The sequence below is a fragment of the Desmodus rotundus genome, chromosome 3 (genome assembly GCF_022682495.2).
Source record: "Desmodus rotundus isolate HL8 chromosome 3, HLdesRot8A.1, whole genome shotgun sequence".
Taxonomy (NCBI): Eukaryota; Metazoa; Chordata; class Mammalia; order Chiroptera; family Phyllostomidae; genus Desmodus; species Desmodus rotundus.
Genome location: NC_071389.1, coordinates 183,170,206 through 183,193,656, shown reverse-complemented (window position 1 = coordinate 183,193,656; position 23,451 = coordinate 183,170,206). Strand labels below are relative to the sequence as shown.

The window sequence follows — 23,451 nt, the reverse complement described above, 5'->3', positions numbered from 1 at the left end:
AGTCTACCACCTTATTCTCTATTTGTCCTATCTATTTTTTGTTCCCCTTTCTTCTTTTCCTTCACTCTTTTGGATTATTTATAGCTATATTTCACTATCTTTGTTGGGTTATTGGTTTTAACTGTTTTTCTTTTTGTGGTTGCTTTAGGGTTTACATTATACATTCTTACCAGACTACTTGCAGGTAATATACTGCTTCACAGTACAGGCACCTTAAAGTAACATGTGAATTTTCCTCCTCCCACCCTTGATACTGTCATCAGACATTTCACTTTACGTACGTCGGCCACACAATACCTCATCATTTTTGCTTTAAATACTCAATTATCCTTTAGAGATCATTTAAAATAAGAAAAGAAGTCTTACATTGGTTCACATATGTACCATTTTTGGTGCCCTTCATTCGCTTGAATAAAAGCAGATTTCTGTCTGGTACCACTTTCCTTCTGAATAAAGGCCTTTTCTAACATTTCCTGTAGTCCAGCCTGCTTGTGATGACTTCTTTCAGTCTTTATAGGTTAAGTCTGAAAAAGCTTTTATTGCCTTTTAATTTTTAAAAGATATTTTTGCTGGGTATAGAATTCTAAGTTGGGTATTTTCCTTTGGTACCTTGAAGAGGTCACTTGCTGTCTCTGACATTGTCTTTGCTCCTCTGTGTCTTTTGACTTTGGCTGCCTAAGAATTTTTCTTTGTCTCTGGTACTTAAAACTTTGATGATGATGTGCTTTGGTGTAATTTGCTTATTTCTTGTGCTTGGGGCTCACTCAGTTTCTCGGATCTCACTTGTTTTCCTCTCGCAGGGATCACGGTTTTATGCCTCGTGATGTCCACTATTTGAAAACTGTTTCACAATATTTGTCTCTTTTAAAGATTTCATATGGATAAACCCAATTCCTATTCCATCTTGGCCAGAGGAGAAAGTTTAATTCCAGGTTTCCCATTTTTACCATATATAAACTTTTTGGCTGTACTTATTTAGCTTTTAAATTCTGACAAAAAATGTTTCATCCATATACACAAAGTTACTAGAATGGTTTTATTTATCCCTCCTCTTTTAACATACATCAAGTGCATATACAGAAAAAGGCAACAGGAAAATATTAATGAATTTAAATAAAGCACGTAGGCAAAACACACTTATGTTTCCTAAAGCTGCTTGATACTGATATATAAGAAAACTTGTTACAAGTCATAATGCTTTCATAATCTGCCAGGAAAAAGACCACAGTGGCACCCCTTACGCTTTAAAACAAATGTATTCTCTGAGCCACACAGGGAAAAAGTAGTATTTCTGTTTTTATTCCTTGACATAGCTACTAGTATGTTTACACTTATTACGAATACCCTTAAAATTTTCCATTGCTTTGGAAAACTATGAAGTTAGTAAGCTAGCTCGCTTTCTTTTTTATTTTAGTTTTTTTTTTTAATCTCAGAAGTCAACATGGGACAGGAGTACTACACATGAGGGACACTGTTTAAGTCTTTGGGACAAGAGACTACAAGAAGGTAAACAAGCCAACGACCTGCCTAACAGTATGCGACTGAAACTCCAGGTCACGTGAGGTAGATGTGTCCATCTACCTACTGTCAAAGAGTTATAAACTCTTCTGACAATTATCCCTTGTAAATTTTATGGTAAGGTTAATAATATAAAAATATTAAACACAGCACACAAAGAATTAGAGAAAGTTAATGATATAAAACCACAAAAAAGTCTACACGTCTCATTTGGGAGAAAACAACGACAATAATACAGTAATATTTAGTATCTAACATGAAATTTTCACTGATTATAAAGTAAATCATGTTGGTTGAAACTTGAAAGTTTAATTTTGCTTGCTATTAATTCATGAGACAAGTAGCAAGTGTGCAGTTCTGGTCAAATCTTTCAAATCCTTAAAAGTTTTCATAGGTAAAGTGAAGTTAGCTTAAAAAAATGCCAGCCAAGAACAGAGACTTGTCAGAAGTACAATACAGTAACACAAATGCAATGGATATAATCTGTGTGATTCCAAATTCCCAAAATTGTCTTATCAAATGTGTAAGTAATAAATAGCCGTCATTCTCCATCAAGTTATCAAAATAATTACTAAACCACCTTGGGTTTTATTAGTCAGTTACTTAGAAAAACCAATTGCTATTTTAAAATTACTTTTTCCATAAAAAATAGAGTGCGTATCAAACTCTTTAATCATCAAACATCCAAAAAAATTGGAAGATAACTGTCAATCAAAAATATATCTGTTTAAAAAAGGTGACTTTAAAACATCCATAACTTATTTTTTATTTGCAAAACTTTCTTACGAAAAAGGGCACTTAGTGTCTACCTAAAGCTTTCAGAAAATAAAGATCCTGCTGACATTCCTATTAGGCAGATGATACATTGTACAGCTTTTAATATAAAAAATATAAATATTTTTGATAGTCAAGAGAAAATGAAATAGTGGTCGGTGTATAATCCCATCACCCTTTAACTTGAAAAAATTTTCCCAGAGGCCACGAAAACAATACTGATTCCATGTAGTTCTGTGCTGCCAGAAACTTCCCAAATTTCAAAACACTAAGGTGTTCACTGAAATTTCAAAAGTGGGCCCGTAGTCTTTTGTTTTCTTCTCGTAGTCTTTCAATTTCGGCCACTAAACCTTCATTCACTGAGTATCTTTCCAATAAAGAGTGCATTTCATTCTAGAAAAGGACAAAAGTGCTTTTTAAATTATTGACATTTCAAATTTATACAGCAAGTGTTACATACTGTCAGCTATCATTTCTCTCATGTTCGATTAACTAGCTAAATGATATTCTTCAGACTTAACCACTCTTGCAAGACAACTAGTAAAACTTACATATTTTGAAGGCTTTTATTTGCACATTTGGGAAGTTTTTTGCTTACTTATTGAAACGAAAAAAGTTGCCTTAACTATCAAAAGTTAAAAAGAAATGTGACTAGTTAAAAATTATTTTACTTACAGAATTTCTAAAGATCCCTTTTTCTTTATTGTAGCAACTAGATATAACTAAGTAAAAAATATACCATCTTTTACCAGTTTGGGAGATCCACAACTCTATACTCATTTAAAATAAAGTCTGTCGTACGTACCAACTGCATATGAAACTGTTTAATCATCTCCACTTGCAAGTTCACAATGTCCCTATGACACGCTTCTCTAGGGGAGAATAAAAATACCTGTTAGAATTGTCAATTATCATTATAATAAAAATACCAATGTATGTAGCATTTATTTACTGAGTGCTAGGCACTGTTTCTCATACTTTACATGTAAAAACTTATTTAATCTTTATAATAGGTATAATTATTACCTCCATTTTACTAATAAAGTCACTGAGCCACAGAGCAGTTATAACTTACCCAAGGTCACAAAACCTGTAAATAGCAGGGCTAGGACATAAACCTAGGCTATCCACCCCCACTACACTACACCACAGTCCTTAATATAGAAGTTATCATTAAGGAAAGACACAGGTTTATACTGCAATGAAATACAAATAATTTACTAGGTTATAACGTTTTAACTATTATTGATGTTTGAGCTATTAAAAAAATACTTTCAGTCAAATGGAAAGGGATTATTTGGGTGGTTATAACATAGCATACTCAATAAAATGCAATTAATTCATGTGAAAATTATGAAGTATAATTATAAAAGAAATAGTCACCCACCATACATCTTATAAGCTAGAACATTACCGAAATCAGAGAAGCTTCCTGTGTGCTTCTCTGATTCCATCACTTAGCTTTTGGGAGAAGCCCGAGAAAGACGACACCACTACTCTGATGAATTTTGTTTAAGCAAAGAAATGTTTTAAAACAAAAATTGTGTAACACAGAATCTTTCTCAATATATTTTTAATTTGCTTGCTTTTGAGCATTACAAAAAGGGTACTATATTCTATGTAGTCTTTGAGTGGTGTACTTTTAGAAAATAATCCAATACCACACCTTCAGAACTCATGTTCTATATATCTAGAATTCCCTGATTTGTACTGACATATTCATTCTCCTGTCAACTGATATTTGGATTGTTTGCAAGTCTCTATTATTACAATGGTGTTACAAATGATCATTTTCATATCTCCCAATGCACATGTGCCAATTCCTGAAGATGATGCAGAAGACGGACAGACAGTGAGTAGGCACGATCCAGACGTACACTTGCTCAGTTTCACAAAACAATGCACCTGATTTTCTGAGGTGGCAGTATCAGTGGACATGCTCACCAGTGTAACAAAGTTCTTGCTCTACGTTCTCACCAACTGGCGTTGTCTGATTTTTTTACATTTCCCCATCTAATGCGTGTGAAATGGTATCACAATGCATTTCTAGTTCTATGATTAATTGTAGGACTGAGCATCTTTCGTAGGTTCATATATGATTTCTCTTCTGTGAAATGCTGATCCATGTCTTTTAGTGATTTCTCTATTGAGTGTCTTTTTTCTTATTAATAAGAGTCCTTTTCATAATCTGATCCGTTCTTGGGTATATTGAGTACTGCAGATAATTTTTTGTCCTTTCCCTCTGAAATGGGGTCTTGGGATGAGCAGTTCAAATTTACTAAACTAATAGTACAGTCAGGTTTACCAGTCTATTTATATAGGTAGCATATCCTCCTGTAACTTTTCTATCCTGAAGTCATAAATAAATTCTCTTACAGTACCTGAAGTCTTACCCATACATTTAAACTCTTATTCTATATGGAATTGATTTTTAATAATATGAAACAGGGATCCATACTTATTTTTTACCTGAATAACCACATGTCATGACACAACTATTAACTGCTCCACGTTCTGCGCACAGACCTGCCACGCGTCCTCTGTCGTAGATCTCATTTCCATTCGTTGGGTTTCTTTCTGCCCTATCTGATCCACTTGCCAGTCTGTCACCCTGTGCTAATGACACCCTATTTTAATTATAGCTTAATACTTAAGCTTATTCATCTGACAATCAAGTTCCCTTCAACCTTCTCTAGAGTGTCTTGCTTACTCCCAGATCTTTTCTTCTTTCCCAACATCTTCTTCAAAAAAACCCAGTTGGGATTTGACTGGAATTGCATTCAATCTATAGACCAATTTAGAATAACTGACATCTTCATAATATCTTTCCACTTAGTTAATTGTTAATGCTTTCTAATACATTTTTTAAATGTTTTTCTATAAAGATATTTACCATCTTTGGTTAAATGTATTCCTAATTACCTTACCTTTTCTGTTGCCAACCGTAAGGGCATGAAAATTATTTTCTCTTCTACATTCAGATTTGGCAAAAGCCATATTAAAAACAAGTCAAAGGAATGAGAGAATCACAAAGATAATGAGAACTTCTTCTCTTGCAGAGGAGATAAGTCTGCTAGGTAAGCTCCACATTTCCCTCTGCTTTTTCCCCTCGGGAATGTGCTGACTCAACACTGTGGAGAAGAGAGGCTGAGCTGAAGCAGTGGCTTGGAGCTGGAGACAGTGAGGGGCGTGCAAGTTTGGGACTGCCAGAGCAGCCAAGGTTGTAAGATCCCAGATCCTGGAAAGGGGGAGCCTGCAGAAAAGTACACCTGAAATTGTGCGATTGCCCCTGGAGACATCTGCTGATTCTTAAGCAGTGCCTATACCGGGATAGACGACAGGAAACCAAACTGAAAGTGGCAGATCCATCCAAACAGCAGAGAAAGTATTTTGGCAGCCTTGTGGTGCTGGGAAAATGAAGGTTAAACTTCAGGACCCACTAAGATAACAAGGCCTGGTGAATGCTCCAGACATTCAGCTGACATCCTCAAAGGGAAGAGACTAAACATTAGGAATAAAGGCAAACCAGAGATAAACTAGCACTAAGAAAACCTGAAACCCGCCAAGTACAGATCAGTGATCTGCCTGCCAGAAGAAACTTTTATCTTGAAAAACAACAGAAATAGACCCACAGACTTCCACTTAGGATGTTATCTCCTAAACCCTAATAAATAAGAACAAGCCAGATAATCCGTAACAATCATGTTTGTATGATTCAACCAGAGAGCTGAAGAGTGCAAAGAAACCCAAGTGAACTAAAATCCAGAAAATGAGGATTCCCTTCTACCTGAAGAAACCCATGATCGTTTTCACCGTCAACGGAGCAGCAGGGGGAGAAAGCCGCCACTGACAGCATAAGGAGAACTGGCTGAATTTCTTGAGAGAGTTGTAAAGGCAACTGAAGACTGGCACAAAGACAGTTAATGCCCTGGAGTCCCAGCCACAAACAATGTCTGCACTCTTCACCCAGGTTTCCCCACGGGCCTTCGCTGAGTGCTTATGTGAAAAATCAGTGGCAAGGCAGGGGGGCTGGGAGAGACCCCCTAAGAAATAGATACACAAAGGCTGGTGAAGACTTGGGGTAGGAGAGAAGGAGAGCAACCCCTCTGAGAAGGCAGCCACACTCTGGATCTGTGGGAGCACTGCTGAGAGACAGACAGCCCCTCACCGCCCCCACCCCCCCCCACCCCCGTTCCCCACTGTGAGAGGGAGCGATGTGAGAGCTCTGGGCGGAGCAGGTGCACTTAAAGAAGCCCTCTGGACCCTCCTGGGCCCACAGTGAGTGCCAAGCAGAGGCTGACGGAGAGCCAGAAGAGCTGACAGAGGCCTGCCCACCCCTGCTCCCCAGGCACAGACAGGCAGGCATGCTGAGGGCTGAAGGCAAGGCAGGGCTACCTCTCTATACGTGCCCCAGCAGAACCACTCGCTTTCTGTGTTCCCGACATTGCTGCGTTTACATGTTCTGGTCAGCTGTACCCAGACAATTCTACGATGTGGACATATATATGCATTCCTGAAAAGCCTCCCATTCTCTACAGCTAGGTACATAGGACTCAATTTTTAAAATGAGATACACTACAACAGAATATTGCTCAGCCTTAAAAAAGAAGGAAATCTTGGATTATTACACAACATGATAAACCTGACTGATACAATGCTAAGTGAAATAAGCCAGTCAAAGAAGGACGGATATGGCAATGATTCCATATGAGGTAACTAAACAGTCAAACTCATGGAAACAAAGAATAGAATTGTGATTGTCAGGGGCTGACAAGGAGGAGAAACAGGAAGCTGGTATTTGACAATTATAAAATTTCAGTTACGTAAAATGAGTAAGTTCAAGAGATCTGCTCTATAACATTGTGCCTATAATTACCAAGATTCACACTCTATTAAAACAATAGATCTCATGTTAAGTGTTCTTATCACAATAGGAAGGAAGTGAGGAAGGGAGGGAGGGAGGGAGGGAGGAAGGAAGGAAGGAAAAGTCATTATGAGGACTTAGGGAAAGAGGATCAGAGCAGACATTCAAAACATATGCAACTTTATAACCAATTAAAAACAATTAAATCCTAATGAAATTACTAGCATAGTTTTAAAAATGAACAATAAAGACTTCACTTTAAAAAAGTGATTGCCACTTGACAAAAGGGGAAAAAAGACAGAAGGATTGAGCTCTCAAGCATGGAGGCAATAAAAATGCCCCAAATGGGGAAGTAATGACGGAAGTCCTTCCTCACACAGAGCAGGGAGCCAAACCAGGTTCAGAGAAAGGGAACGGAGATGAACGCTGATAGGTAGTCTGCTGCCTTCAGCAGTGTTCATGTACTTTGCTCTGGCTGCTATGACATGAACCAACAAAATTTGCTCATCATATTGTCATCGCTGCCCTATTTACCAATCACAAATGAATCAACACACAGTGAACAAACACACACCACAGGACACACTGTCCCGACCCCAATTAAACTACAAGGACCTCATGGGCAGACCACTCATTCTTGCATCCTCAGTATCTGCTACATACACCAGACACAATATAAAAGCCAAAATGTCTTTTTTTTCTTTAAAAATGTACATGTTAACATTTAAAACTATTTTTTCAAAGTATTTTTAACATTAAAAAAAACATGCACCCACAAAAACTGCACCTCTTCTCCAACGTACTTGCTCACGATAACCCAAATCTGAGTTAGAATACTAACTACAAGTCAGAAAAAAAAACCCACAAAAGACTGTAATGACTGCAAAAGCTTCCAACATATATTGAGATGATAGGTTCTAGAATGCATTCTAACAACATTCAAAATTCAAAGGATGAGAAGACATGAATAAATCCATGTAAACATTTTTTTTAATTAAGCGTTACATTGTAATGCATTCTATTGGAAAAAATTCAGAATTCTCTCAGAAAACATTTTCTCTACTATATTATTCAACATAGCATACCGGGCAGGTGATCTATAAACACTGTATGTAAGAACCCCATTTGAGCTTACCAGAATCTATCCACGTTTCGATGATAAAAATAAAAACATCCGCACTGGCAGCCTGCCTGCTGGACCGCCCTGCCAGATTGTCTAGTGACTACCCTCGGCAAATGTGCCTTTCCCTAGCTGAGAGTCAATACATTCAGTACATCAGGGTCAGTAAAAGTCACGTTTCCTGTAGCTTTATGGCACCAGAGCCTGGGCGCAAGTAGAAACCACGAGCATTACTTCTACTTTCAGTTTTAACCTAATAAGAAACAAGCCAGTTACAGCCCAGGTAGAAAGAGTAATCTCTCAATTACTACCTGAAGTCATCCAGTGTTTCCTGTATCATGTTCTGAATAAAATGGATTTGAACGGATGTCAATGGTGCGTTTGGCCGATTATTTCCAATAGTATCAGCTATTTTTTCTGACAGTGAACTGGCAACTCCAGCAGTGACAGAGGATGCTAACTTTGGATCTAAATGAAAAAAGGAAGAAAATATTAAGGGTCAATTTAGACTAAAAGACATCAAACATTTCTAAATAAGATCTGGCATGAGAAAACTTGAAAAACTGGTAAACTGGTAAAGAACAGTGTTCCTGTGACATTTAGAAAAATTCACTGTTTGGAATACAAATCTTACAAACTTTTTATGACATTATTTCTAATGGTCATTTATCTCCATGTATAAACTGCCAACTGTCTAATGTAGTAACAACATATGACAAGGGACTGATCTTGAGGAATCTCTGAACCATGGCCTCTTATAAAAGATGGATGTGACAAGCTGCAGCAGAAACTAGATAAACCAAGACTATTAACAACAAACAGAAGGAATATTGGAGGAAAGTAGGGCTATAGGCAAAGCCCTAGAGTTTAAGCTAATGCAGTCCATCCACAGAAACCTTAAGGTAAAATATAGATATCCATATAAAAGAGCTGCTTCCATACAAAGAGTTGTTTTGTATGGATAACTCTTATGGATGAACCTAATAACCCTTTAAATGTGCTCAGGAACTCTACGAACAGGACTTTAATATGGGGAAATATACACTAATATAAAATAATATTGAATGTCAACTGTAATTGGCAAATTAAAAATAACATAAAAAAACAAATACAGTTGGGAATAATATCTTTGTAAATAAATCTTCATTTTAATTTAAAAAGACAATTTTAGGTAGTTAATGATCCATTTTCCAAGGGTCCGACACTCTATTCCTATCTGTATCACACTAGATCAAGACACTTATAGAGTAAATTAAAGATGAAATTAACACCAAGAGTGGCAAGCAAATGTGTTATATTTAACCACTCATATGCATTTTATTATCTTCTAGTATGAAAGGCACACTAGAAAGACGTCATAAATTTTAAACTCCTTAAACATTTAAAACTTTTAGTCTGTGATCAATCCATTTATTTATCCTTTCAAGTTAAATGGTGGGAGTACCCAACTTAACACTGTCCAACATTAGGAATTTTTATGTACTTACTTGAAGTTGAAGATCCATTGAGTGTGGGTTCGTATAGTAACTGTGCTTCGCTTTCTTTTTCTGGCTTTTCAAATTTCTCAGGACTTCTTGTTTGGTTAGATGATGCAGAGGTATTTAGATTTCCAGTTTCAGCACTGGGGATCAACTTCACAAACTTTACATTTAAAATAAACAATTAATATATACATTCTGGTTTTACCCACAGAATCCACATGATTTGTACCAACTTTCTCTTTTTATCCAGCAGGTAGGGTCAGGTAAAGGAAGAAAAAGAAAGGGATAGAGAAAGCGAAAAAAAATGCTAGAACTAGTGGCAAAATAAATCAAGTTTACTAATCAAAGCAATGTCAATGATAACAGAGAAAGAAAAGTTCAATGATGACATAAGCATCTGGCTGTTGAGTATCATTTAAAATAATTATCACAGGCAAAAAAATCCCCAAATTCTCATGTGACATAACTAGTCAGAAATACTTGAAAAATAAGTCAAAAGGTATTTTTGTACTTCTTGAATTATGGTATCTTTTCAATATCATCCTAAAAATTCATTTGCTCTACGACTTGGGGTAAATGACTTAACCACCAATTCAGTGCTCTCTCCTGCAATGGAAATGCCTTCTAAAAAACTCAGGTATAAAATACTCTTACACAGACAGCTAAACCAAGATTTTTGTCTTATAAAAAATAGTGTAAGTTTAAGTTTACATCTGCTGTTACCATCATCACACCCAGAGACACTGCAGAAGTATCCTTTAGTTTCTAACCTGTGACATCCAGATTGAAGGGTATTTTCCTAGCTAGTCAGTGCACAGCACTGTCCACGGTCAGGACACATGCAGTGGCAGCTGTCTGCTTCCTAGTGAGGAACTTCACCCTTATGCCTGCCAGCGACAAACGCGCAGTGAGGTCAGCCTCACTCTCAGAGAGATACCTGCTTGAAGGGGTCTTTGGGCTCCTGTTTTCCCACATACGTTTTCTTAGGCTCGGCTGTCAGATCGTGAGGTTCATTCTCCTCTTTCCCTGGAGACCCCATGAAGACAGTGAGAGGGCTAGAGTGCAACACTGAAGTGCCCGAAGCTCCTGGATTTTTTCTTAGAGGAAACATGGAGTTCAATTGTGTTAAAAAATCGAGGCCTGAAAAACAGGAGGAAAAAACTGCATTTGCCTGTGATGTTCTCCGATCTTGGATATTTAATAAAAGCAATTAACACAACAGACAGGTTAATGAGGTAGAAAGACAACGGATTTAGATTCCAAAGTCAGGTTCATTTGTCAGCTCTGGCCCTTATTTGAGTGTATTCTTGGGCAAAAATTGTAAAACTCTCTGCTTCCTGATCTGTAAATGTGAATAATGATACCACTTCCCTAGTGGTAAGGCTTGAAAGAGATGGTATATGTATAATTACTTCGAAAATTGCAAAACACAATGGATGTTTTAGTTAGTAGTAGTGTTTGAGAACTGAAAATTGTTTATTTGGTTCACATCTGTGGGAGAGATATATGTATTATGTGTGTCGTACATGTATAATACATATATGTGTATTCTATACACATAACACATGCACCACGTGTCTATTTAAAACACATGTGGGGTATATATGTTGCATATATAAAACACATGTGGTGTATGTGTATATGTTCTATATCTGTATAAAACACATGTGAGGTATATATGTGCATTACATTATCTATATAAAACACGTGTGAGCGACAAACATGTATTATACATATATTATATACATCTTGGCAGGCAGCCTCTAAGAAGGTTCCTAATGACCCCTGACATCTGGCATGGATCCATGCCCTCCTGTAACCCCCCCAGCTTTGAATGAGGGTTGGACCTAATAACCTGCTTCTGGCAAAGAGAATACAGCAAAGTGGATGTCACTTCGAAGGTTAGGTTACAAACACACTGTGGCCCCCACCTGAGTGCCTGTAGCCACAGGAATGAGCTTGGAAGCAGACCTTAGCCCAGTTAAGCCCCAGGACTGCAGTCCTGTGGACACCCCGATTAAAGCACCAAGAAAGACCAAAAGCCAAAGGCACTCAGCTACTAAGCCTTGCTCAGATCCTTAACCCACAATTATGATGACACACACTCTTTTAAAATTCAAATGTTGGGGTAACTTGTTACACAGCCATAGATAACACAATTCACTTAAAATTTTCATAAAAATACTTCTCAACAGTTCTTACCATCTCCTTTACCCACAGACTCATCACCTCCCTTGTTCACCACAGCATCTAGAAACAAAATTAGAAAACCAAATTTAAAAGATAGTGAAAAAGACACCATAGCAATTTAGACTTCCTATTCATTCCTGAAAGAGTTCAGAGACTAATGATTTTATGAAGAAAAATCTGGGTAAAGTTAAAAGCTAGCAGTCACATAAACTTCCCTTTTCGTTCTTTTAGCTTTATGCATAGCCGTAAATAGAGAAAGATAATTCTACAATATAGTCATTTAATGAGACACCAAAGTGTACTACAAAAAACGCCACAGTTTGTTCGGTCCAAAGACCTGCATTCGGTTCTGCCTACACCACCTAGTAGCTTCGTGGACTTGCACAAACCTTGACCACAGTTAAGCTTCAGTTCCTGCATCTACGCAAGGAGGACAATGCCCTGACCGTCTCACAAGATTGTTTAGAGAATCAACCGAAATAATGTTAAAATATTTTGCAAGCAATACAATGCCATAAAAAACATTAAGGCTTTATTTAACATTTAATTTACTAATACTGAAATTTCAATAGTAGAAATTTCAATACTGTAATATCACTAATTTACCAATTAAAAACCAAAAATTGCTTAATGAATTCTAATGAATTAATAGAAAAATGGTCAAATTCACCAGAAATTCAAATGGCCAATAAAGTAATTATCATACATGATTATCATATTAGTGGAGTATCATCCATCTATCCCATCCATCCATCCATCCATCCATGTATCTGCAGGTGTATATATACCTAATAACTACACAAAATACATACACTTTTAAAAGTTATTAGTACTCGCCTAACAAAAGCAGAAGTACTCTAATTTAAAAGATAAAGAAATTGAGGCAAAACAGATTAAGCCTTTTATGAGTAGAGCTGCATCCTTGAGACTAAAACACAAATCTCCTCACAATGAAACCAGCGTTATAGTTAGTATCCACGTTTTCTTCTCAGTAACATAAAACTCTAAGAAATAAAGGGCATATGGCCCCTATTGTAATCACATTTTTAAAAATAGCTTAACTAATGAAAGAGGAGTTCCTACCCTTTATTCATTTCTCTGGAAAACCATGAAAGAGGATTTCATTTATAACTCAAAACCCTCTAAAGCCCCGCCCTACATTCTTCAATTCCGGAGTTAACTAGCAGGGGTTCTCATAAACTTTGGAACCTTTTCTCTGCTCAGCCCAAGCCACCTTCCCTTCCGGCATCTGCGCCCTCCTCACTCTTTATGCAGTCTGACCTCTCTTCGCCCCAAAAGGAAGGGACCCTTCCCTCTTTCATTAGGGGGAAGGAAGATAAAGGATCTGACCTGCAATTGGAATATTTTCATGCAGAAGACACTCAATAATTCTATACCATCTTATTTGTACCAATTCTTTCAGATGAAATTAATTGCAGAAAATTTGGAAAATAGACGTTTTGAAGTAAAAAAATTATGTAAGATCATAAGCACATGTTAAACATCCTGCTACTGCTGACATTTAAGTTCATTCCAGTTTTTCACTATTATATATAAACAGTAAACATGCAAACCTTCGTGGGTAAATTTTCTTAGGTTAACTTATAGAAATGGAATTAACAGGCCAAAATTTAAGCCTGCCAAATTATTCTCTGGAAATTGACCCATATTGTTGATGATACTATTAGCAGTGAAACTATCCCATTAAGGATGAACATCTACCAAAAAACACAGCCAAAGAATGTGATTAGTTCATACAGTGTGAACAACAGTGATAAATAATGTTTCCATTCATCAAGCTGGCAAAGTTTTTTGTTGTTTGGTTTTTTTCTTTTCAATGGCAACACCTACTAGCAATGGGTGTGTGTGTGTATATGTGTTACAGTTTCATACATAGTGCAAAAGATGAGGCAAAGTATCACCTTGCCACATTTCTCCATGAAAACATTTAATACATACCAATTAAGTACTAATAATCACAGAAACAGTTTTTTTTAAGTTAGGAAGATACCTTTTATCTATCAAAATCCCAGATTTTACAGACTTACTTAGAAGTAAATACAAGATTGCTTATGGAGGCCAAACTTCCTTTAAGAAATTTCTGGAGAAATTACAATGCTAACTTGAAAGCTTTTTGCAAACTTCCCGTGTGAAAATTACCTGCATACATTCTGGAACGATAACATTTAAAATATCAGGGATTGAGAAATTAGCAAACTATCATGACCACCACTAAACTGCAGCTATTACCCACATCTTTTAGCCAGAATAAAAATGTAGTGACTACCAGCAGGAGAACGTGATCCTCTGATCTGAAGAGACTTACCATCTCTGATAGGTGAGAACATGTCGCCTAAACTACTTGTTCTACTATCGTCAAAACTGGAGAAGTCTTGACTTTTTCCACTGTCTGTGTTGATGCTTCGAGGCAAACCTTAGAGGAATTAGAAATAAAAATGTCTTATTATATCTAAATAAATTTATCAGCAGAAGCTAGGTTTTAGAAATATAAAACTGAAAGCAATGAATGAACAAGCAAATAAAAATTTACAGACACAGACAACAAGTACAGTGGTTACCAGAGGGGAGGGGGCTGGAGGCGGGGACAGGGCAGTAAAGGGTAAAGCGGTTCGAATACACGGTGACGAAAGAAGGTACGACTGTGTGTGGTAAACACACAATGCAATATACAGATGATGCATCATAATACTATACACTTGAAACCTACATAATTTTACAAACCAATGTCAGCCCAGTAAGTTTAATTTAAAAAATAATTTAAAAAGAATAAATATATGATTTTCTCAATAAAAAGATAAAAATGTATTACCATATCACTGGTAATATTACAGCTGTGAGCATCAGGGGAAAAAGCAGAATTTAACAACAGCTCAGGTAACCATCATTTTCGTGGGGTAAAGTGCTACCCCCAAATCAGATAACTTATTTATTGATACACCACCACCTTATTGTAGCCATTTTGATTGAAATTTTCCTAAAATAATGAAAATACTTTGCTTTCATCTTAAACAAACTATTCTGAACATAACTTGGTTTTGTTACTGACTGACCCAGTCGTAAGACTATCTGCTAACGGTTTTCATAAACAAAGTCCGCCAGGCACACGTAGCACAGTGCCCGACAGACAGGGCAGGACTCGAGTTATGTTAGCCCTTTCCCCAACTTGCAGTGAATAGATACTTCCCCTCTTCTGTCTTTCCTTCACTAACAGCAGGAGCTTAACATTGCTCTCAGCATTATCAACCTCAAATGGCTCCACTAACCGCACAATAGTTTACTAAGAGGAAAGAAACCAGAATTCCAAATTCAGAGAGAATAGTACAGTAGTCACCAATAAAGAGGCAGGCTGTTTCCTACTGAAAATCAACAGTAGCAGTAAGTCTGCAGAGGTTGTTTTCAATAACTAAATCAGACCCCCTCAGTGGAAGCAGCATGAACTGTTTTTTCAAACTTTGGATTTATCTTACAAGTAGCTTAAAATAATAACAGTAATGATGATGATGGTGATGACAATATTACTAGCCACACCATAATTACTGAGCGCCCACCATATGCCAGGCACTCTTGATACATTTTCTCTGATTTTCACAATAACCCTAAAAGTTGAGTATTACCTGTGGAAGAGAAAAAAGAGACTCAGACTTAAGAAAACTGCCCAAAGTCATCCTGGTAAGAGTGATAGACCTGAGACTTAAACCTAATATACTGTCTGCGTTTCAGAGGGGGGAAATGTGCGTGCCTGCGTGTGTGTGTGTGTATTTGAGAGAGAGAAAATTTGGAAGCAAATATGGCAAAATTTATAAAATGGTCCATCTGCTAGATAGTGGAGCTCAGGAGTTCTTTGTAATATTATTGAAACTTTTCTGTAAGCTTGCAATTATTTCAAAATAACATTAATAAACAAAATTTCTAAATATGGGTGCAGAGCAAACATTCATTTTGCCAGAAACTTTGCTAATCGGCCAAGAGTTGTTAATCAGTGACCCTGCAGGCCCAGGTCTTTCATTCCCTAATTACTGCTGCCATTGTTCAACATGAGCCTCCTCATTAAAAACTAAATGAGTAATAGGCTTCAGAAAATTCACAGAAAATGAGAAAATCTTTATTTTGTTTAATTTTTGAAAATTATGCATAAAATTAATAATAAAATAAATTTTGAAAATAATGGCAATTTTCATACAGTTAATTCAATATTTTTGGCAAATGTTACTCAAAGTTACTTTCAAAAAGAATTTCTTCTTTTAAGCAGATAGCAATAGCATTTATTTCTAGGAGTTTTTAAATAAAGACCTAATTATTTTTCTACATAATATGTAATAATTTTTATGTAAATATGATGTAGTTATTCACAGAAAATTCTTATTACCTTAAAAAAAAAAAAACTATTCCACACCATGAACACTAACAAATTAAAGTTTTGCTAATACTTGGAAATAGTAAACTCAGATTGAAAAGGCACCAACAAATATTTTTTTACACCAAATAATGGATGCACACGTCCATTTCTAATGAGAATATTTTGAAAACATACTGGCATATATACCATATAGACTTTTAAAATTATCTGTTGCAAGGGGACAGTTTAGCATACTTCTTAAAAACCAGAAGGTTTTCAGGAACTTAGGAAATATGATCTTTATTGTAGACAAAGAATATATTCTACAGTAAGTATGGGGAGGCTTATCATGTTATACCTTTACAATGTCTAAATGAATTCTTTTTTAAGAAATATTTCACCAATATGATTATAGAGTAGAAAAAAATTATTTTAAATTGCAACATTTTCATTTCTTTTTATTTAACAAACTAGCATGCTGCTTAATATGTGCCAGGCACTATTTAATACTTAAACACATTCATTTCATCACTTGACTTATTTTTTATTCTGAAATGTGACATAAAAGGAGCCACTAATAGCTTTAAAGAAAAAGATCATATCATGACATCATCCAAGTTTCACTCTGTACTGGTTAATCTGGAGACACAATGGAAAGTCATCCAGTCTGGTAGTATTAAGAATGAAAAATTTCTGAGTTGACATTATTCTGTCGTTTTTAATGTTTTTTAAAACAGAAGCTCAGCTAAATAGACTGTTTTTCATTAATTTTTGAAAAAATGTATAGGTGAAGTTAAAATTTTCACTTCTGCAATGATATCTACTCATACTTTTACCCAAGCACTCCAGTGAATGGGAGTGCCAGGTTCCTGAAGAACGTGTAATGGTATACACTGCGGTGGGGGTCGGGGCACTCCAAGCCCTACACAGAAGCAGCACTCACCGGCTCTGTCTGGGGCCGCGCCGGCTCCTTTCCCCAGAGCGGCGGTCGCGGGCTGCGGCAGGACTGCGGCAATGGAAGCAGCTTCTCTGACAATCCCCGAACTCTGCACCCCGCCGCTGGCAGCGCTCACAGGCACAGCTCGCTTCTTCACTGCTGAGGGCTTATTGGAGCAGCCCTTATTTAAACCTGACTAAAATGGAATGGCATATTTAAAAGGTCAGGTTTCTAATGCGCTCCACTCTTATTAATATTTTATCAATCCCCTATTAGATGAAAAATATGTATGTATTTTTCCTTACAAATTTTAAGCTTGCTGGTGAGTCTGAGATTCCCTCTGAACACAACAGCCTCTTAAAATATGTAGCGGGAAATATGAGAATTAAGTGTGAAATTAATAAAATAGTTTTAAAACCAAGTATCAAATGACTGTTTAAATTATATTAAATGCTTTTACATAAAAATGGTTATGAAGCAAAACTGCACTGTGTTTGATTGACAACATAAAATTTCCCTATTCTGAGCTAGATTTCTTTAGTAAAATCAAAAATTCAAAAAGAAGATACTTTACCTTAGAAAGAGCAGTGGAGTACTGAAATACTATACATTGCACAGATGTCTTGTGAGCACTGAGGGTTTTAACTGGTGATTTCAACATCCTTAAATCGTACTGATATATCTTCCCCCGGGAGGATCCAATGGCCAAAGTGGCTCCATCGGGCATGAAATCTACTGCAGTTAGAGGAGCGTCGGCTGCTAGAGTTTTCACGAGCCTTTGGAAAGGCGAGCAAGCATGTGAGCGTATACAGATATAAAGCTTACGTGACATACAAATAACTCTGTGCCAAAACCCAACTTAGAATTTGGCAAATAGCATATACATCCCAAATATTTGCTTAAAACAGAATTCGGAATTACAGACTTTGAGATGCTTCCAGGGCAATGGCATATAAAGGAACTGAACACTCAATGCTACTTTTCTATCCCCTCTCAATAGGTACACCCTACATCTTCTAGAAGCGGTACCTATTTCTTCGAGTAATTATTACTTTGGCAATGAGTGTGACAGAATTCCTGGGTGCTGCTCAACAAAAGAAGGACTCTAGCCACACAATTAAGGAGGCTCCCAGTATCCCCTTTCCATGTATTGACCTGCTGAAGCCTCAAGAGGACTAGACTAAGCATGACTTTCTACAGGGGAGCAGCTGGTACTTTGTTCTCAGTTGTGCATCTCTTGACCAAATAGCTAACAGAACCCGTGTGGCGTGATCCTCAGGAAGCTAATATCGAAATATGAATACTGATCTGCCAAGGCTGAGCTCTTTGTTGGAGTGTCTGGGATAAGAAAGAAATGGTTTACCAACTCAGGTCTCTAAGTTCAAAAAGTTAAAACAAGAACGTGACATAAGTAACAGTAAACTTTAATAAGGGCTACAGGATCTTCAGCTATTGTTCGGTATCTCAAATACACCTGCAGCATTCTTGCAGCTTTTTGTTTTAAGCTAACCAAACATCCTTATAACTTGAAGGACAAGAAGGCACAGTAGGCCCAGATACTTGGATTATGTGCCCTTTAGCTCGAGATCAGTGGAGGCCGTTAGGATGTCACAACAGGGCAAGTGCTACTGGCATCTCATGCGGTAGAGGCCAGGGATGCCGCTGAATATCCCACAGTGCCCAGAACAGCCCTTCACAACCAGGAACTATCCAGCCCAAAATGTTAGTATCAATAATTTAGACACCCTGCTTTAGATATGGAATTAATTGTAAAGCAAATGAATCATATTGCTTTAAAAATGTACACATTTAGTTGTATTTTGAAAAAAATAATATACATACATGCTAAAATAAAAATGTGAAATAATTAACAGGCTACCCCTCAACGTTCACAATCCAGAAGTACTCTAAAGACTACCCACGCCTCATCTATTTTTTTCCGCAAGGGGAGAAAAATCTACTTCACCAGACATCAAGTACACAAATTTTAGAGCTCCTGCACATTAATCAGAGGTCTATACAAATCACAAATATGTCTGCTAATGAGATAATTAATTGTGACTAAATTAAGAAATGTCACACTTACTTCTTACTTGAAGTGTCATAGAGAATGATTCTTTTATCCAAGCCTACGGTTACAAATAACAATTCATTGACAGGAGAGAAGCAGATGCCCGAGGCTGGAGCTTTATGTGTACTGTCAAAGTTATGGTAGGAACTCTGATTATTCACATCCCAGAGAGTTACTACTCCATTATCCGAAACACTTCCCAGTAGCGATTTCTTAAATAAGGAGTACTTCAAGTGCCGAATGGGCTGTAAAAATAAGAATCAATTTTATGTAATTGCAAGCATTCATAAAAACATTTTATTTAAACTATATAAATGATGACCAGCCACAAACACAACATTCACACCGGATTCAGGGATTCTCTCTTTACAGGGGAACAGATTTCAATCATAACACCATAAAATCATTAAGTGGGCTATATAAGGTGACCCTAAGACACACCAATATTCCAGTAATTGAAGGTCTGTCATGATTTTACCAAGTTGGAGTAAAGCCATCTCCATCTCCTCTCTTTTTCCAGAGGAAAAATATAATACAAGAAGATTAATGACATTACTTCATCAAGGTCAGAACATCCACCATAAATAAAAGGCCCAGTCACAGCCAACACAAATAAGCACAAAAAAGCAGTATCTGCATTTTATATACATTTGGAATATTTGAATCTGAGCACCCGCTGTGCTGGCAATCCAACACCTGACACATAATAAAAAGTCCACTAAGCCACACAGGAGGAATTGTCGGTACTGCAGACTGGGGACGGATATACCCATTCTTCAAAAGCATCAGCCCGAGGGCACAGCGAGCTTTTAACCACTTGTCCCTGCGGGCAGTGGAGACACTTCATTCCCTTTCTAGAGTTTGATCCAGCTGAACCAAAACAAAGACCCAGTTTGAGTAAACAGGTCCTGGATTAACACTAATAGAATTTTATCTACTTTTACTAAAATGTTGCTTTCAAACTTACACTCATACTGTGCTAAGAATTAAGTATTTTACATTTAAGCTAATGTTTCCCTGTGAAGGAACAGCAATGTAAGTGTAGAAATTAAGTACAAGCCCCAAGAGGGGGAAATTGGTGGTAAGACACCTTCAGAAAGTCCTGAGTCACGCAGAGAGCAGGCTCTGTAGGCAGGTGTCAGCTTTACACGTCACCCAGATAAAACTGGCACAGAACAAAAGTCAAAACTGAGTTTCTGTTTGCTCCATCTAGTTTAATCTTTCACACTGCAAAAGGATTTGAAGCCCCTGGATTTTAGATGTTAAAAGTCATATTCTACTTACTTCTAAAATGTTTCAAAATAACATATATTAGTCCTCAACAACAAAAATATTTAGGAAAAACATAAAACAAAATCTGTCTAAGGAAACAAAAAGGAATATTTGTTACCAGACACATAAGGTAAGATAATTACTATGGTCACCTACTAAATTTGGCTCATTTTCATATGGCTAAAGTACAAAGAGAAAATGCTGGTATATATTTTCCATCTCTGTTGAGGAAAAGTATATCCGTATGAATTGACGAATCTTTCCTCTGGTCCGTACTCAAGGAAAAATAAACTACATGGACCTTAAATACGAAAGACAGAGCTCTTAGTGAATTATGTTTATAGTTATATATCAACCTATCAAAACACAAGGCAAAACAATAAATTTGTATTAACTGTACAGGAAGAACTTAATAAAACCCCCAAACACAAAACTACACCACACACACACAAAAATAGACCTCCTAGATTCTTAAAGTTCATCATGTTCAATCTCTGAGCCACTGCAGCACTTTGCTAAAATATCCTTAAAATATGGTCACCCCATTATCTGCCTGTATAGACAAGGCTCAGGGAACTAACTGCTTTTACAAAATAAGGCTTTACAAATAGTTAAAAACACACTTGTTGATTAAGTCAAAACCTAAATTCCACATATTGTTTCAAATTCTGTAGACTTATATGGCAACCTATTAAGAAAACAAATAAAGACTGAAGATGACCATAAATCTTCCCCTCGGATAAACCTGGGTTCGAGTGGAAGCTAAACCAAACTCCCTATGATTTGGATAAATTACTTCATCTCCAAGCCTCAATGCTCTCAAATACAGAACAGAAAACACTCACTTGCCTATAAAGGTTATTTTGAGGATTAAATAAGATTCCTGCCCAGACCCAGGTACACAATACCTATCCCAACAGTCCTCACAGGCTCGTGACCCCCCCCTTTCATTGCTGTCCACGCACTGTTCAATCACCTTTCACTCCTATTTTTTGAAGACCGTTAAGTAACCTCACTGATTCCTTTAAATGCCTCCCCTGGATCTCTTCGATAACAGATAATCATTCCTGAACTTTCTACATCCAATAAATCATCATCTCTTTAGAATATCATTAAGAGAATGCTAAATAATCCTGGATAAACAAAGTATTAATCTACTAAATTCTACTTAAAATAAGTATTAATTTCAGTATCAGCAGCGCTTATTAAGCCTTTATCTTGTTCCATATGCAAGCTATTTCTAAAAAAAATATTGCCAAGAAGCTTATGAAAATCCTAATATTTTAAGCAGCAATGCTGTTTTTTCTTACAATACATTATGTAAGAATGCGTGTGCTTGCGGAGGACAGCGGTTGTTTCTAAAGATAAAAAATACATCACTTACTGTGGTTCAGGGTTGGCAACATTTTTCTTAAAGGGACAGATAGTAAATATTTCATACTGTTGTACTGCAAAAGCATTTATAAACAATATATAAGTAAATAAGCGTGGCTGCGTTTCAATAAAACTTTATTTACAAAAACAAAGCCAGCCCATGGGTCATAGTTTGCTCATCCCTACTATAAATATTTGAAAGAGTAAAACAAAACAAACGAACAAACAACTTATCCATAATCCCACAACCTAGACAAAAACTGTTTAACATTTTAGGGGACATTTTTTAAATCTGCATAATCAATAAAATAGATCCATTTTTTTAACAACTTTAAATAAGGCCACAATTTGAAAAGGTCACACAGGTTAACCTATTTGTGAGTGTAAGTTGCTGAACTGGCCAAACAGTGATGTGCAGTTATAATCTGAGAAGTCCGTCAGCGCTGGCAGCTCTGCAGAGGCAGCAGGCTCTTCCCCTGCAGAAACGCACTGTGATCCACATAAAACTACCAGCGGCAACTCAGCTCATACCCTTCAAAGTAAGATTCCAAATATACTCAGGCCAGCTCATTTCCAATACGGACTTCAGTGAAATGCAGACTCAGTACGACTTCATTATTGTCCTCACTTTTGCTAAGAAATCAACTTGATAATTTTTAAAGATTTCAAATTGGTTGTTCATATCAACAAAAACAGAAAATTTTTAATTTAATCATTACATGTACCCTACCTACCCCCGTTTTTTTCAATAACACACTATCTATGGTAAAACTGAACAACACAGAAATTGAGCTGATTAAGTGTATTTGAATTGCATTATGTCAATTTTTGGACAGATTTGAAATTTTTATGAATGTTATTTACATTTAAGAAACAAATATTTAGCCCTGGCCAGTGTGGCTCAGTGACTGAGTGCCAGCCTGCAAATCAAAAGGTCACTGGTTCAATTCCCACTCTAGGGCATATGCCTGGGTTGCAGGCCAGGTCTCCAGTAGTGGGTGCAAGAGAGGCAACCACACATTGATGTTTCTCTCCCTCTCTTTCTCCCTACCTTCCCCTCTCTAAAAAATTAATTAAATATTTAAAAAAAAATAAAAGAAATAAATATTTAATATATTTGAAATCTTAAATTTTGAGAAATCTTAAAATTATCTTTAATGGTCCAGTATTCAAAGCCCCACACATCAACACCATGTCCGGGTGTACCTTTCCAATCTTTTCTCGCATTGGCCATATATAAATCCCCATGTGATTCCCTCCATATAAGATACCCCTCTCCCAAAGCTCTGAATTAGCCTATTAGAATCTCTGTAATCTCTAAATGTATTCACGCATTCACCCATTTGCTGAGGATCGTTTTAATGAGAGGCACAAAGCTGGACAACGCTGAGGACAACGAAAACAATACACGGGTCCAACTGGAGTGTGGACACGCAGAGAGCTAACCCTAACAGGAGTCAGATTTGAGGAGCTGGCAAAGAGGCCAGTTTACG

General features: G+C 36.8%; 1 protein-coding gene across 5 annotated transcripts in view; it reads right to left on the bottom strand.

Moving 5' to 3' along the window:
• Positions 1–1,022: 1,022 nt before the first annotated feature.
• The window catches only part of NEDD1 (NEDD1 gamma-tubulin ring complex targeting factor), a 35,526-nt gene continuing 13,097 nt past the window's right edge, over positions 1,023–23,451 (bottom strand). For all 5 annotated transcript variants that reach the window (XM_053921914.2, XM_053921917.2, XM_053921915.2 and 2 more), the window contains 10 exons: positions 19,328–19,557; positions 17,816–18,017; positions 17,248–17,437; positions 14,274–14,381; positions 11,960–12,007; positions 10,695–10,897; positions 9,764–9,917; positions 8,588–8,744; positions 3,098–3,164; positions 1,023–2,685 (listed from right to left, as the gene is read on the bottom strand). In XM_053921914.2, coding sequence (XP_053777889.1) covers positions 2,581–2,685; positions 3,098–3,164; positions 8,588–8,744; positions 9,764–9,917; positions 10,695–10,897; positions 11,960–12,007; positions 14,274–14,381; positions 17,248–17,437; positions 17,816–18,017; positions 19,328–19,557 — 1,464 coding nt within the window. In that variant the 3' untranslated portion in view covers positions 1,023–2,580. The remainder of the gene's footprint in view (positions 2,686–3,097; positions 3,165–8,587; positions 8,745–9,763; positions 9,918–10,694; positions 10,898–11,959; positions 12,008–14,273; positions 14,382–17,247; positions 17,438–17,815; positions 18,018–19,327; positions 19,558–23,451) is intronic.